The 16,568-nt window shown below is 44.8% G+C and overlaps 1 protein-coding gene across 2 annotated transcripts in view; it reads left to right on the top strand.

Moving 5' to 3' along the window:
- Nucleotides 1-263: 263 nt before the first annotated feature.
- FUBP3 (far upstream element binding protein 3) overlaps nucleotides 264-16,568 on the top strand; it is a 142,818-nt gene continuing 126,513 nt past the window's right edge. For both annotated transcript variants that reach the window (XM_089669038.1, XM_089669037.1), the window contains exon 1: nucleotides 264-453. In XM_089669038.1, the coding sequence (XP_089525164.1) occupies nucleotides 364-453 (90 nt within the window). In that variant the 5' untranslated portion in view covers nucleotides 264-363. The remainder of the gene's footprint in view (nucleotides 454-16,568) is intronic.

Below are 16,568 nucleotides of genomic sequence, written 5' to 3'. Positions count from 1 at the left end.
AGCATGTCCCCTAATTGTGAGGTGATCTGTGATGTACACACAGTATGAGGTGCTGTACACACCACTACACATAAGGACCACCCCCTTCCCTATCCCAGTCGCCCCCTCCTCCAGCGTGCTCAGTGCAGGGCTCAGCCTCACACACAACACATGTCTGGGTCGGGAACTTCCGGTGCAGCCTCGCTCTGGCCCGCCGTGACGTCATCCTAAGAGACCTCTATGCAGTCCTGTAGCCTGGGCGCCCCTCTTCCGGGGGAAGTAATTGTCGCCGTGTCGGCCTGAGCTTCCGGTTCTGGGTCCCCGGGCGCAGTGAGTGAGGTCGGTGGTGAAAGCGGCGGCCTCCTCCTGTGGGTGGCGGGTGCCATGGCGGAGCTGGTGCCGGGACAGAGCGCGGCTCCCGTGGGGATCAAGTCCGAGGGATTCGCGGACGCGCTGCACCACCGGGTCCGGCAGGTGAGGCCGGCCGTGTCCGGGAGGGGAGCAGGCCGCAGCTCAGCCTGGGAGGATGGGTGGGCGGAGGGGAGGGATTCCTGAGACACACGGCGGGGAGGGGAGAGAGAGACAGCCCGGGGCTTCTGAAAGACTTTTAGGCTGGAGGCCTCATCCTGGGCCTTGATCCGCTCCTATCCACCCAGAGCCATTCTCAGCACCACCCCTGACCCACAGAGCTAACACTTCACCCCCAATAATGTCTGACCCACAGAGCTAACAATTCATTCTGTCCAGGCAGTGTCTGAACCACGGAGTTAACCCTTCAATTCCCCCATCTAATGTCTGACCCACAGAGATAATGTCTGACCCACAGAGGTAACACTTCATCCTGTCCAGGCAATGTCTGACCCACAGAGGTAACACTTCATCCTGTCCAGGCAATGTCTGACCCACAGAGGTAACACTTCATCCTGTCCAGGCAATGTCTGACCCACAGAGGTAACACTTCAACTTCTCCAGAGATCATCTGACCCACAGAGCTAACACTCCACCTTATCCTGAGAACATCTGACCCGCAGAGCTAACACTTTACCTTATCCAGAGAACATCTGACCCGCAGAGCTAACACTTCACCTCCCCCAGAGAATGTCTGACCCGCAGAGCTAACACTTCACCTCCCCCAGAGAATGTCTTACCTGAGAACTAGCGCTTCACCTTATCCAGAGAACGTCTGACCCGCAGAGCTAACACTTCACCTTTTCCAGAGAATGACTGACCCGCAGAGCTAGCACTTCACCTCCCCCAGAGAATGTCTGACCCGCAGAGGTAACGCTTCATCTCCGTCCCCCAGAGAATGTGTGACTGGCAGAGCTAACACTTCACCTTCCCCAGAGATTGTGTGATCCGCAGAGCTAACTCTTCACCTTCTCCAGAGAACGTGTGACCCGCAGAGCTTAACACTTCATCTTCTCAAGAGAACTTGTGACCCGCAGAGCTTAACACTTCACCTTCTCCAGAGAACGACTGACCCGCAGAGCTAGCGCTTCACCTCCCCCAGAGAATGTCTGACCCGCAGAGCTAACTCTTTACCTCCCCCAGAGAACGTCTGACCCACAGAGCTAATGCGTCACCTCCCTCCCCCAGAGAATGTCTGACCCACAGAGCTAACCCTTCACCTCCCTCCCCCAGAGAATGTCTGACCCACAGAGCTAACCCTTCACCTCCCTCCCCCAGAGAATGACCCGCAGAGCTAACACTTCATCCTGTCTAGGCAGTGTCTGACCCACAGAGTTAACCCTTCATTTCCCCCAACTGTCTGACCCACAGAGCTAACACTTCGCTTTCCTCAACTAATGTCTGACCCACAAAACGTACACGTCATCCTGTCCAGGCAATGTCAATGCCACAGAGCTAGCACCTCATCTCCCCCAGAAGAATTTCTGACCCACAGAGCGAACACTTTCACAGAGAATGTATGACCAACAGAGCTATGACTTCATCTCCCCCAACCAATGTCTGACCCACAGAGCTAACGCTTCACCTCCCCCAGCCAGAATATGACCCACAAAGCTAAGACTTCATCCTGTCTAGGCAGTGTCTGACTCACAGAGCTAACACTTCACCTCCCTCAACCAGTTTCTGAGACAGAGAGCTTCCACTTCATCTTCCCCAGCCAATGTCTAACCCTAAGAGGTAACACTTCATCTCACCCAGCTCGTATCTGACCCACGGGGCTAACACTTCATCACGCCCAGCTAAAGCCTGACCCACTGAGCTAACATTTATCTCCCCCAGCCATAGTCTGATCCTCAGAGCTAAAATGTCACCCGCAACTAAAGCCTTATCTCCAGAGCGAACACTTTATTTTCCCCAGCCAAAGTCTGAGCCACAGAGCTAACGCCTCATTTTGTGCAACTACTGTCTGAACCCCAGAGCTAACACTCTTTCCTCAGCTAATGTTTTACACATAGAGCTACCCTCCAATTAATGTCTGACCTTCAGAGGTAAACCTTCATCTTCTGCCACTAGTGTCTGACCCACAGAGCTAACACTCCTCCCCTAGCTAATGTCTGACTTTAAAATATGGTTCTCCTCCAGCTGATGTGTGACTCCCAGAGCAAACACCCCAGCTCCCTCAACTAATGTCTGACCCCAAGGCTGAACACGTAATCTCCTGTAGCCAGTGTCTAACCCCAAGAACTAACATTTCTTCTTCCACAGCTAATGTCTTACCAGTACAGCATACACTTCTTTCCTACCCCCATCCTTCCAACAGCCAGTGTCTGAACCTGAGAGCTAACATTCCATCTTCACATCTAGCCCCCAGAGCTAACACATGATCTTCCCCAGCCAGTGTCTGACCCTTAGTCAACATTTTAATACACCCCCTTCCACACACACCTCCCACAGAGCTAACACCCCAATATCTTGCCTAAGCTATACAACCAGTCTTATTCCTGCTTGGCCAACACTCCATTCTCGTAATCTGTGTCTGACCTGCAGAGTTGACACTCGATTCCCCAAAAGTAGAACTTCCAACTTTTCTGTAACTAGAGTCAGTACTGTGAAGCTGGCATATCTTCCTTGAATAGTCTGAGCCACAGAGCTTACACTTCATACCACATAACCAGCGTTTGACCACAGAGCTTACATTTCCTCCCACACAACCCGTGTCTTATCTGCAGAACTTACATTTCATTCCACACAAATTGTGTCTGGCTTGCTGAGCTATCACTGTCCCAACCAGTATCTTCTCAGTAGAGTTCTTCAATGGTCTTTCCAACTAGTGGTACAATTTCGACTCCATCCAGTATTTCCTTCCTTCCTCTACAGACATTAACACGCGTTCATGTTATTGAAAACACTTTACAAATGTAACATTTAGATGTCTGGTCAGATCTACACTCAATATGTTCTTGATTGGTTCAGGAATTCAAGTTCCTGGATTCTGATCTTTCACTTACATTTTTTGTGGTGAAACTTTTGTCCTATCGTAGTTGTCATCCATTAATGCTGAGGGCATACCTGCAGATATTCAGCATCCATCCTCCATTATGTAAAGTGACACTTTTTTAGTAGGTTCCAGCAACTTGTGACGTGTATCTACTAAACACAGTGTTGCTGACCTTCCTTTTGCTGGAATTGTGAGCTCCCCAACTGTAGAATAGCCTCCTCTAGACTATGGCCTGTCCCCCAGAGCTTGCAGTTTTTTCAGCATCACTTCTATTACCTTCTTACTTGCCTGAAGATCTCAGCATCCTCATCTTTGAACTAGCTTGCACCCAACCTTTTGTGGATTGATCTTTCTTTTAGTGGGTTTGAGCAACCTGTGGTGTCTAGATGTTGTGGACCCTACAAATCCTAGAATGGCCTGTTGATGAGCTTGGGACATATTGTTCTCCAACATCTTGAAAAACATTGAGTACCAACAGTTTACTCTGTCCTCCTGCTTTGCATCTCAAGAGTACAATTCTTCAAACCTAACTTGACTAACTTGCAATGAATTTCTTGCCATGCTACCCTTCTCTTAGGTCAGGGAGAGCTTTGATGTCCTATTGTTGTCTAGCAACAAATCCTGCCTTCATGGACGACCAAAAACTAGTCATTGCATATACTGGGCCTTGTAGTTCCTCAGCATCTTGAAAGCCACTGGCTGCCTTCCTCTGGGATATAGACTAACCATTTCATCTCCTGTCCTCCTGCTGGCTGTCCTTACACCTTCTGCCTGGAATTATGGCTCCTTCCATATTTCTTATGTTTAACTTTTCTAATTTGTGTTATGGACTGCTGTGATTGTTATACTGACCTTGCTGTCACATATTAACAAATAAAGTTATATTTTAATGTCAATGTCTTTTTTTCCCCTTTCTCTTACCTGCTTCTTCTTTCTTTGTAATTGTTCTTGTAGTAAAATGTGTAAATGCAGAGACCATGTTGTCCTAAGCAAAATACTGCAATCTGGCATAACTCATCACAAGTTACCTAATGAAATGGCTGGGGATTATAGCAGTGGTACTTTATGGGATGATTGCTGGGTTTTTTTTTTTTTGACTCTGGTATTCCCTTTTGGGAGATCAGAAAGAAAACTTTTTATCCCCTGGTAAAGGATTTTGGACCATGTTATTTATAGGTTTTTTTTCTTTTTTTTTTGCATTACTTGGGATCAGCTGTCGGCATAGGATTTGTATATGGAAGTTCTATTTATTTATTTTTTTTCTGTTGGTTGAACTAGATGGGCTTTTTGTCTTTTTTTTTTTACAACCTATGTAACCATGCAATGTGCTATACCTGTGAGCCAGAAAGGCAGTGTACCAAAAGCTTTACATTTGCACCTAAGACTTGCTATGGATACGAGATAACCAGATCGCACTATAAAATGATCAAGGCATAAAATGAGTACGGTATTCATTATTCTTTTCGATCTGCAGAGCTGGCCTTGTCTGATGGCAATAGTGCAAGATGATCTATTTCAAGTAATTGACATCCCAGCTTCCTTCAAAGATTAGTAGGTCTAAATGTGATTTCCAGCTCATAGAGTACCTACAGTAGCCATTCTCAAGCAGGGTTCCCGCAGGGATTGCTAGGGGTTCTTTAAAGGAGTAGTTCAGGAATTTAAAAAAGCAATCATTCACATAGGTGGATACAGTATCAATCCATGCTGTATCTGTACCCCCCCGGGCTCTAAGACCGAGAACTGAGTGATTAAGGGCTGCCAAATCCCCAGCTTTTTATTTTCAGTGAGCAGAGGGCTGGTGACTGTTAGTCTGGACCTGTTCTGAGTCTGGACCAACAGAGTGACGTCCGATGACAGTGTGATTCAGCCAGCTGTCAGCTGAAATTGGGTCAAAGGAATGCAGAACGAAGTACATTCCTGTGACCCATAGAAGTATAGCCAAAAGAAGCCGTAGGTCTCCTTTAAGCTGTGGTGAATTTAATTGCGATTCATACTGTGTCAATGTCACTTGGCATAGCCAGATTAATGACGCCCATGCTTTAGCTGTCTGTAAGGGTGGAATTCTATCACTGTAAAAGGGTATTCCTCCCAGTGACCATCCGTGAAAGGGACGTTTTTTCCTACAAATTCAGAATGAATTGTTTTTGCCAGGGCTTCCGAGACCTGAAATTAGGAATGCACAGAAATTTCGATGGCTGAAATGTTTCGGCCCGAAAACACCCTTTTCGGCTGATATGAAAAAAAAAAACACCGATACAGCTGCCGGAAAAACCTCACCGCAGGCCGCCGCTCGGTAGTTCTCAGCCTTACCTGAGAAACCATCTAATGATCCCGGTGCTGGGCATAGGGATGAGTGAAGGAAAGATGGCCTCCGCTCATCTCTATGCCCTTGGAGGACCGGAGCGATGTCACTTTTTTTTTTTTTTGAATTATTTTAAGCACTAGATCAATGTTTTTTTTCTTTTTATCCAATGCTGTACATTGCAGAGGAGAGATGTGTGGTCTTATTGACCCCATATCTCTCCATAAAGAGGACCTGTCACAAATTATTTCTATCACAAGGGGTGCATGCATTTCTTGTGATAGGAATTAAAGTGATTAAAACATTTTTTAAAGGGACAGTGCAAAAAAAAAAATTAAATATATTAAAAAAAAAATAGTTTAAAGTGCCCCGTCCCCGTGCTCACACGTAGTGGTGAACGCATACGTAGGCTATGCCCACATATGTAAATGGTGTTCAAACCACACGTGAGGTATCGCCATGAACGTCAGAGCAAGAGCAAAAATTATCGCACTAGACCTCCTCTTGTAACTTTACACAGCTAACCTGTAAAAATTTTTAAATCATCACCCATTTAAATTTTTAAGTACCGCAATTTCATGCCATTCCACAAGCTTGTGCAATTTTAAAGCGTGACATGTTGGGTATCTATTTACTCGCTGTAACATCCTTTTTCATGTTTTACATATAGTGTTTTTTTGTTTTTTAATCTGTATTTTTTTCCAAAAAATATATATTCATTTTTAAAAACGGGGAATTTGGACAACTGCATTTTGAATTTTCGTTTTCGGCACCAGAATTTTCATTTTGGTGCAGCACTACCTGAAACCCATTTCAAGGGTTCCTATGTGTTAAAAATGTTGAGAGAGGCGCTGACCTAGAGACGTACAATTGTTCACCAATTCTATTGCTATTGACCCAATCAGGGACTGATCATTTTGCCTATTTTTTTTCTTAGCCTGGTTGTTTGTCACATGTTCGTGAATGGTTTCTTTACACTTTAGGACTTATGTGTGGCTAAAAAAAATTAATTTTGTTTTGGCTCATGCAACCAGTTTCTACCCTTCTTCTTTTTTTTTTTTCTTAAATATTTCATTTCTTTCAGCATAGTAATGGAAGTACATTTATGAAGAAGCTGGGCAGTATGTTCAATGGCCGTTTATTGGTTCTTGGGCCCAACTGGACTTGCTGCCTTTGGATGCGTATATGATTTTTGACACCCCCTAATTTTGCATTGCTGCAGTTTGCACAGGCACTGCTCTCTTGAAGTGAAACTGACCTGGCTTAAACATTTCTAAAGTAACAGTGCTGGTCTTCAAATCAATATTTATGAAATGCCTTGGATCCTAGCTTTGGGCTGTACTTGGTGCCTTGACTTCTTCCAAAATTAGGGTAAAGCCTTCCTCCTTTCAGGGCTAAGCCCTGTCATTCAACTGTAACATGAAAGAGCCTTTCTTTATAGCCATATGTGTATGGTATGGATGAAAAAAGAAAAGTTAATTGTGCCCTTTAGTATCCCGAAATCTACGTTTTGTCTGGAATTCCCCCTGCAAAATAGCATCACATTTCCTTCTATGATGTGAGGGTACCTAGGCACTCCTGTGCCTACAGCCTCATAGCTGGATATCTGCAGTGTGACATTAACCTCCCTGGCGGTATTCCCGAGTGTAGCTCGGGGTAAAGTTTCAGTACCAAAAGCGGTAACCCCGAGCTACACTCGGGAATACCATGCAGCGTTGCTCCGGCATCTGTTCTTCACTTACCTTGTCCTGCCCTCCTGCGATGTCCCTCCTGCAGTGTCCCCGGCAATGTAATCCGGCCGATGCCTTCATCCATCTTCTGGGTTCCATTCCCTGCGAGCGTCGGGACGTACGGGGACGGAACGGCGGGAAATTTGAAAATGACATTCACTAAATACACTAAAATCACATAGTAAAACATTACTGTATCAAACCATTTCACATACATTTTGTCCCGAGTGCTTTGTCCTGCGCCCTGCCTGCATTTTTACTGTTCTTATTGCCTGGAAACTGAGAAACGTCCATGGGGTCCAACAAGCGTCCCTTTAGGTCAAAATCAGTTTTAGACCAGCTAGAGAACAGTGATAGTAAATTAGAACCACTTGCAGAATTGAGTGATAATGATTCGTGGGGGAAATTCGTCATCAGACACTGAAAACGAATTTGCGACTTTGCTCAGTGATGTGCGAACTTGGCGCTATATTTCAAATTGTAGTGTTTTTTATTTGATTATATTATTGAATTAAATGTATTATTATATTATTATTTTTTATGATTATTTATTAAATTATAATTTATGATTTCATGTTTCAAATTTTATCATACCCAGGATGTTTACTAGACTCTTGATCAGACAGATTTCAGCGAGTTATTCCTAAAAGTTACAGGCCTACAATAAAAAAAATACATATTTCCATATTTCACCTTTGTACCACTTTGAGCACAGAAATATGGACATAATCAGACCGCTAGGGAGGTTAAAGGCAAAGTCGGTAGACTGTGGGTGCAATGCCATGCTCCTGCAGACTCTGGCTCCAGTTGTCTGCCTGTACCAAGGTATGTACTTTCAGTTGACAAGCTGGAGGACATGTCAATAGATTACAAGTGTAGTAATTGCCACATTCGTTTTTCATTGAGATCTACAAGTCTATTTGCTGTGGTGACAGACTGAACTTGTAGTTCATGCATTCAAAGATCCCTGTGAATGAATGACTTGGCTATGCGGCAGAGTACTCCACTGATATCGAAAGTGACAACGGCTGCAGAGCTCTGTTCTCTGGCGGGGGGGTGGTTTTTGACGTCTATACACAGTGTTAGATGATAGACCCTGAATATGGGTGTAAGATGGTGCAAAGGATGGAGTTAGCCTTTAAGGAACTGCTTTCTCTTACTGATGGTCTTAGATTTAGAGTGAGGTTTTGTGATGCCACTACTGTGCTTGCTGGAGGCTATGACTAGGGGAAGCAAAGCCCTGCCTTTACCAAGATTGTTGCCTCTATACAGAAACACAGTGCAGAACAAGACATGGTCTGTAATGGGGAGAAATCGGCTGCAGGGAGATCACAAGCAATACGGGTGAGGGGGGGAAACCGGTGGTGACTTCACCTGGGTAAGGGCTGACATTTGAGCTTACCCATGGTGGATATTTGCAGGCATGGTAGCAGTGTGCATGGGATATGGAGGAGGGCTGCTATAGCTGTAAGTGGGCACTTGCTTCACCATGAATGAGCAAAGTTACGCTGTCTCTAATTTCACAGGCCCATGTACAGCCTGGACTTAGGCTCCAATGGTATCAATTTGAGGCTTCTTTTGGGTTCCTGAACTCCAGCACTTTTACCTTTTGCAGCATTTTCAACCATGTTAGGAGCACCTTCATTCTCTTGATGTGACTTTCCCAGTCTCCAGATTTCTAATTGGGAAAATGCAGCTGGGCTCATTCAGTTTGCCCCATACCACGTTGGCGTTTCCACGGTGGCATTATTAGATATGCAGCTGTTTAGTAATGTGTGGCGTTTCTTTGGTTTTGGATTTGGAAAATGAGAGGCTGTAAATCAGTAAGCATCTTTGTTGCTGTAACCAGTGCATCATTATTTTGGAATGTCTGTTTCTAGTATCTATATTGCTAAATGGAGCCTCAGACCGAAAAATGCTGTATTTCTCTTTTACCTAAAGTTTGTGTTCCAGTTCACCTCTATACAATTATCTACCTATGACATAATTCATCTGTTTTGTCTTCTATAAGGCCCCTTTCACAGCCTTGAGTTTAGGTGTGGTGTGTTAACAAGAAAAGAAAGAAATTCTGCTTGATGCATCTTTGAATGTACATTAGTTCTGTGATAACACATGTAAAACACAACACGCCTAGAACACTGGTGTAAACAGGGCTTAAAGTGATTGTATAGGGATTTTTTTTTTTCTCTGTAATAACAGACATGGTATACTTTCCTGATCTGTTCAATGGTTTTGCACAGGTCAGCTCTGATTCTCCTCCTCTTGGCTCCTACCCCCTAGAGTGCCCCCATAGCAAACCACGTGCTATGGGGAGCACTCAGTCCCAAGCAGTGATGTGTACATCCTATGACACACAGCATGGCTCGGCCCACCCCCTATTCTCTGCTCTCAGGATGTGATGGACAGCAGAAGGAGCTAAGGGTTCCTACTGCCTCCATATCCAGTGAGGAGAGAGACATCTCTCAGGCACCACGCTGGATTGGGATCAGGTAAGTATAAGGGTGTGCTTGGGGTGCATACACAGACGGTTTTACACTTTTAAGCCCTGGTTCACACCGAATGTGATTTCAAAGTGGTGCGATTTGGTCCCATTTAAAGCGCGACTTCAAAGCAACGCTGATGTAGGCACAGGTGCGACTTCATTGCCATTTATCTTCTACTCTATGAGAGTTAAATTGCACTGAAGTGGTGAAAAAGTAATGTAGGAACTACTTTTCAAATATCGCTACTTGAAATTGCACCTATTAAGACAGTAGAAATACATTGGCGTAAAAAAAACCCACCTGTCTTTAGAAGCACTGAATGGGAAACAGATAGCCGTCGTGTCCAGCTTGTTCTTTATTATTCTATCATAGCCTTAGCCCCTGCTTACACCTGAGCATTTTGCAGTGCCCTTCTGAAAGCATGAAAACACTCAAAACGACATTATACTCATTTGTTGTTGTTTATCGTGTGAAACTCAATAAAGGTACATGAGCTTCTTTTAGGGCAGAATCACTTGTTTTGTCCCTATAGACTTTAATATGAATTTTCAGGTGCTCACAATTAGGTCTTTTGGGCCAACAAATGTGCAATTCGTCTCCTGTAAAAATGCACAAAAAACCACCTCAAAACCTCTTGGCTATGCTAACGCTAAGTGTAAGTGGGGGCTAAGTGATGGTACTGGAACAAGTATGCTGCCAAGGATGTGCTGGAACACCTGACCTGCGTACTTTTAGCTCAATGACTCCCAGTAGTTTCTTAAGAATGATATCCCTTGCAGTTTGCCATTTTTAAAGGACTAGTATAGACGTTTATGAATAGCCAAAAATTTTTCTATTCTTTTTTTTTTTTTTTCTTATTGTGTGCAGACTTACCTTAAACCTAGTTCTCCAACGCTGATCTGCCACTGCTGCTGGTGCTTCCATCTTTACCCTTCCTTCAGGGATTGTGGCTAGTGGCCATTTAAAGTGGTAGAAACCATAAAAAAAAAAAAATGTATTAAAAAAATCTTCTCCCTGCAATTTGAGTATAATGTGCTAGTATGCATTTGTTACTGCTTTACAAAATATTGGATTTTCACTCACTTTGTCCCGAAGAAACAAAGACAGCAATAAAGACCTGGCTGGTTTTAATCCTGGCAATGTTCACATTTCGCAACACAATTTTGGGTGCTGTTTTTGTTAATGGCCCCCCAAACGTGATTCTGCTGCGTTTGCCGTATGGCAGAATCTTTTTCTGCGAAACGAGTGTTTTAAAAAATTTTGTTTAAAAATCTCGCTAAGCTTGTCACCCAAAAAGGAGCAGCAGTTTCTTTTGGGTGACAAACGTGCATATGGCAGCCCATTGAAGGGAATGGAAACATGTGGAATCACATGAAAACAAAAAAGCCCACGCAGGAGCGCTCGTACCTGCTACTTGATGTGTGAACAGGGCCTACTTTATTTACATAAATGGTTATTCATACACTTTGTGTATATTTTTAGTTATTTTTGTGTTTACCTTTTTAAAGTTATTTTGAAATGCATTTTTTTTTCTTTCTTGTTCATCCATATTGTATTGAATATGGATATTTGCAGTTTCATTACTTTTTCACTGACCTGTAACGGGTATGCAGCTTAATGCAGGCCATAGACGGGTCGTTTATCGGCCAAATGTTCGTCCGTACGAAAAATCAGCCGATATTCACGCCGTTAGTGGGGCCAGCCCGTGAAACGTTTTTCGTGGGTCTTCACATTTATTTTTATCAGTCATGCTGGAAAATCCACGAAAACCGGACATTTTTCGTGGATATTGGTGACAGCATCGGCAACGGGGCAGACCGATTTTGCGTTTAAAAAACAGCCCGTCTATGGCCTGCATAAGTTTGGACTTCACCACATAACAAAGGTCATTGTCTTGGTAAAGTGGATTTATACCCAGTTTTAGTCAGCCTTAACAGAACACAAGAGGAAATCTCTTCAGCGGAGAAACTACTGTTTCTTTTGTTAGAGTTCCGTTGACAACTGTAACATCTTGAACCTTCACTTTCTCTATTTGACAATCGGTCAAGTGGGAAAAATCTCCCAGATAGGTAGCAATAAATACCTGATGGGATCTAAAATTAAAGAGACTATTTGGTTATAGATAAATAGCAACTGAGGATAAAAATGACAGCCTCTGGAGCCTCCAAAACCAGGTTGGTTAACCATTTCCATTCTTCCAGTAAATTGAGACATGCCGTTCACATTACCTTTTTGACAGGGGAGCTGTAGGATATGGTGGGGTGGGTACAGTAGAATGCCTTGTTCACCTCTAGGTTATCTGCCATAGGATGCAAACTGAATACACTTTGTTTCTTTGCTAAAATCAGCAATTCAGTATTTGTTTCCCCCCATCTGAGAAGAAACTGATAGGATATCTATTTTGCTCATGCGGCTTTGTTCTAATTTCAGTGCCCCTGAGTGTCACAGATGTTTGTAATCTTACCCAGCCCAATGTTCCTTTACTAGAGCTGCTAGCAGAAAAACAGATAATGTCTGGATTTGTTGATTTTTCTTGACCCAAACTTCCCAAAAAGCTATGGGTAGTGTGGCAGAGGCGTTTCATTTTATTAATGGGGTTTTACTTAAACTGCCAAGTGGAGCAGGTTTTGAGGAACTCTTCATTTAGCAATATAGTGGGGTTCCTATGACTAACACAATCTGTTTCAGCATAGCCATCACCTGGACAGGGGTGATAGTATAGTGAAATTGAGTGTAGCTGCTTATCAGAATAGATGCAATATTTTATCTGAGCTGAGAAGACTTTCTTTAAAGTGGAACTTTAGTCAGAAAATTACCATATTTTTCGCTCCATAAGACGCACCTAGGTTTTAGAGGCAGAAAACAGGAAAAAAAAAACTGAACTAATGGACTGCAGACACATTACAGGAGATGACCAGAGACTGCGGACAGCACAGGAGATGACCAGAGACTGCGGACAGCACAGGAGATGACCAGAGACTGCGGACAGCACAGGAGATGACCAGAGACTGCAGACAGTACAGGGATGACCAGAGACTGCAGACAGTACAGGGATGACCAGAGACTGCGGACAGCACAGGAGATGACCAGAGACTGCGGACAGCACAGGAGATGACCAGAGACTGCGGACAGCACAGGAGATGACCAGAGACTGCAGACAGTACAGGGATGACCAGAGACTGCAGACAGTACAGGGATGACCAGAGACTGCGGACAGCACAGGAGATGACCAGAGACTGCGGACAGCACAGGAGATGACCAGAGACTGCGGACAGTACAGGGATGACCAGAGACTGCGGACAGCACAGGAGATGACCAGAGACTGCGGACAGCACAGGAGATGACCAGAGACTGCGGACAGCACAGGAGATGACCAGAGACTGCGGACAGCACAGGAGATGACCAGAGACTGCGGACAGCACAGGAGATGACCAGAGACTGCGGACAGCACAGGAGATGACCAGAGACTGCGGACAGCACAGGAGATGACCAGAGACTGCGGACAGCACAGGAGATGACCAGAGACTGCGGACAGCACAGGAGATGACCAGAGACTGCGGACAGCACAGGAGATGACCAGAGACTGCGGACAGCGTACAGGAGATGACCAGAGACTGCGGACAGCACAGATGACTGCTGACCTTTGGGGAGGTGGGGAGCGGGTACCTGAATTTGACAGGTACCCGCTCTTCCGCAGAGTTTTTGTTTGATCTTACCTGTTCCTCGATGCAGCCGCGCGCTGTCTTCCCGGCTTCTGTAATGGCGCTCGGCATGACAGCCGGGTGCCCAGTGCGCATGAGCGAGAAGCACTTGCGCTTTGTGATTTGTCCGGCGGCTTCTGGGATCTGTCATGTGTCCCAGGTACCGCCTTACCATTCACAAAAAGCACCGCTTCTTGCGCATGCGCACTTGGCACCCGGCTGTCATGCCCAGTGCCCACACTACAGAAGCCGGAAGACAGCGCGCCGCTGGATAGAGGAACAAGTAAGCTCAAAGAACAAAGAAGTAAGAGCGGGTACCTGTCAAATTCAGGTACCCGCTCCCCACCTCCCCAAAGGTCAGCAGTCATCTCCATAAGGTCCCGCTGCAGAGCTGAGCGGCCGGCCCGGTATTCTGACACGGCCGCGGTGGAAATACCGGACTGGCCGCTCCATATTTGCTCCATAAGATGCACTGATATTTTCCCCCCTTTTTTGGGGGGGAAAAAGTGCGTCTTATGGAGCGAAAAATACGGTAGGTCCTGCTAGATCACTTAAGGCTGGCCCCTTTTGTAGGTATAGCAAAGTATATGTAAAACATAAAAGATAAGTGCCTATGCTGTTACAATCCAGTAATACACTGTCTTGACCTGCTCTACATGTGCTTAGTTCTGTTTTTGGTTTTTTTTTTGTTGTTTATTTTTGGCACTGCCATAAATTTAGAGGCTCATCTGCTGACAGCCTAAGGCTGCATTCACACTTGAGCGTTTTTGAAGCTTGAAGCTCCAAAAAAAGTCAAACTTAAAAAAAAAAATCAGATGATCTCTTTGGTGCCTGTCTGTGTGATCAGGTGTGGACAGGCACCATAGAGAACAATTGATTTTTTAAGTTTTTGGAGCTTCAAAACACTTAAGTGTGAATGCAGCCTAAAGATTTACTACTGCTCAGAGGCTCTGGGCTTCAGAGAAATGGCAGCCTCCAGCAAGAAGAACCAGAATAACGTTGGAGGAAATTTTATAGCACGCACAAATTTTGGTTGCATAATTTTTAATGTGGAATGTGTGTTCCTTGCTAAAGAACATTATTTTTTAGCAAGTAGTTATGGGTCAAGTTCCACTTTAATAAGGGTCTACTACTGTCACTTGTGTTAAGAATTGTTTATCATTGTTTTATATGGTTCAACTGTGTGTGTTCATGTGGAGTCCTTGTGAAACATTTTGGGTTTTTATTTACTAAAGCTGGAGAGTCCAAAATCAGACTCCCTTCTGCATAGAAACCAATCAGCTTCTAACCTCAGCTTGTTCAATGAAGCTTTGGCAATGAAACCTGGAAGCTGATTGGTTTCTATGCAGAAGGGAGTCTGATTTTGGACTCTCCAGCTTTAGTAAATAAACCCCTTTATGTCCTCTTCAGGGCAGTGATCTACATTGCAAGGATTATCTATAAACCTCACTGCGGCTCCCTACCTGCCTCTGCTCTGTAGAGAATGAGACCGGCCCTGTCAATAACTTCTTATACTGAAAGCCCAACTCTAGCTAAAATAGTAGTGGGGATGGGTTGGATCCTCTGTCAGGATTCTTTTGGTTCGTCCCCATAAAGAGATTACTTATTAGTTTGCCTTTTTAATGGACTTCAGGCAGAAAATCCGAGCACCCCAATTCCTGTCTTTTGACAGGTGTCAGAACAGGAAGGACCAATTCACATATGTAACTTGCTTTCTAGGAGTGTTCTACATGCATTTTAGGATTGGTAGCGGTGAACCCTATATAACATGCATATTGATGGAAGCACATCAAAGCAGGACCTTCTTTTTATTCTTTTGTTTGTTAACCATACTGTAATGCACATAAAATGGAGTGTAAATGAAGGGGTATTGCCTTCACACTTTCAGGAATTTAGACAATGAAAACCTGAGTCCAAAAGGTTTGCAGTGCACATCCGGGGACTTTCACTTCACCTTCATTGTCTGTCCCTGCTCAGAACTGTGGAGGCCAATGACAGCCAGGCAACTTTTTGCATTTTTAAAGAGGTCAGTGGGGTATCTGTCTTTGTTCCCCCCCCCCCCCAAGTTTGCCCCTTTTACTGACAAGGCCATTTAAACTCCAGTGGTGGCTAGCATATCCAGGGTGGTGCCAGCAGCAGGAGAGAAGAGGTCTTCAGGTCAGTGTGAAGCAATACACTGGGCGTAATAGCATAGGGCTGCTTTCATGCTGATGTGCTGTGGTTTACCCACACCACGGGGTCAGTGCGATGTTCCTGCAGCTTTCCAGGGGGTTTGCTGCACTCGCAGCCACAGCAGGAGTTGTACGCCCTATCATGGTTGGTGGATGTAGCACCTGCCAATTGTGAACTGTTCAAGTGAATGTGGCTGCTCTGCAAGTGCCCTGCAACCTTGTGCAGTACCGCAAACAAGGGGTTAAAGCAGACAGTGTTGTTTTCTCAACACCTGCTTGGACCCCGCAGAAGCGTACAGTTAGTTGCGGGGGGCTTGCAGAGTGGTCCATTTACTTGAGGCAGTAACACCCACCAAAAGCAATGGCGTTTTAATTCCTGCTGCGGCATGTGTACACCTTTTGGCTGCTACCTCAGCAGCGAAAGTGGGTAGGGATTGGGGGTGGTAAAACTGTGATTCAACCGTCAAATTTTACCAATGCCAACTTTAGGGTGTAGCTGCCAAATGCAACTAAGGGCTCATTCACAAGTACAGCACTGCTGTTCCTCTTAAAATCGATTAGAGTGTTTTACAGGTGATGAGGAGGCAATATGTTGCCTCCTCACCACCTGATTTTAAACCTACGATTGCCGTTCAATACACGTGATTGCCACGTGGTAGTGTAACGGAGGTTTAAATCCGGTGTGAGGAGGTTACATTGTGCCCGGTGATCTTTGACTTCTCCCATGTTGTTCAGGTAGATCTCTACCTCTTTAAGGTTGCCTACTCTAAAGCCCTCATGCACACCGGATGTTTTT

The sequence above is a fragment of the Staurois parvus genome, unplaced genomic scaffold (genome assembly GCF_062004578.1).
Source record: "Staurois parvus isolate SC_StPar_1 unplaced genomic scaffold, SC_StPar_1.0 ptg000068l, whole genome shotgun sequence".
In the NCBI taxonomy this organism is placed as follows: Eukaryota; Metazoa; Chordata; class Amphibia; order Anura; family Ranidae; genus Staurois; species Staurois parvus.
Note: the sequence above shows the minus strand (reverse complement) of the source record. Positions and strands in the feature narration are given on the sequence as shown.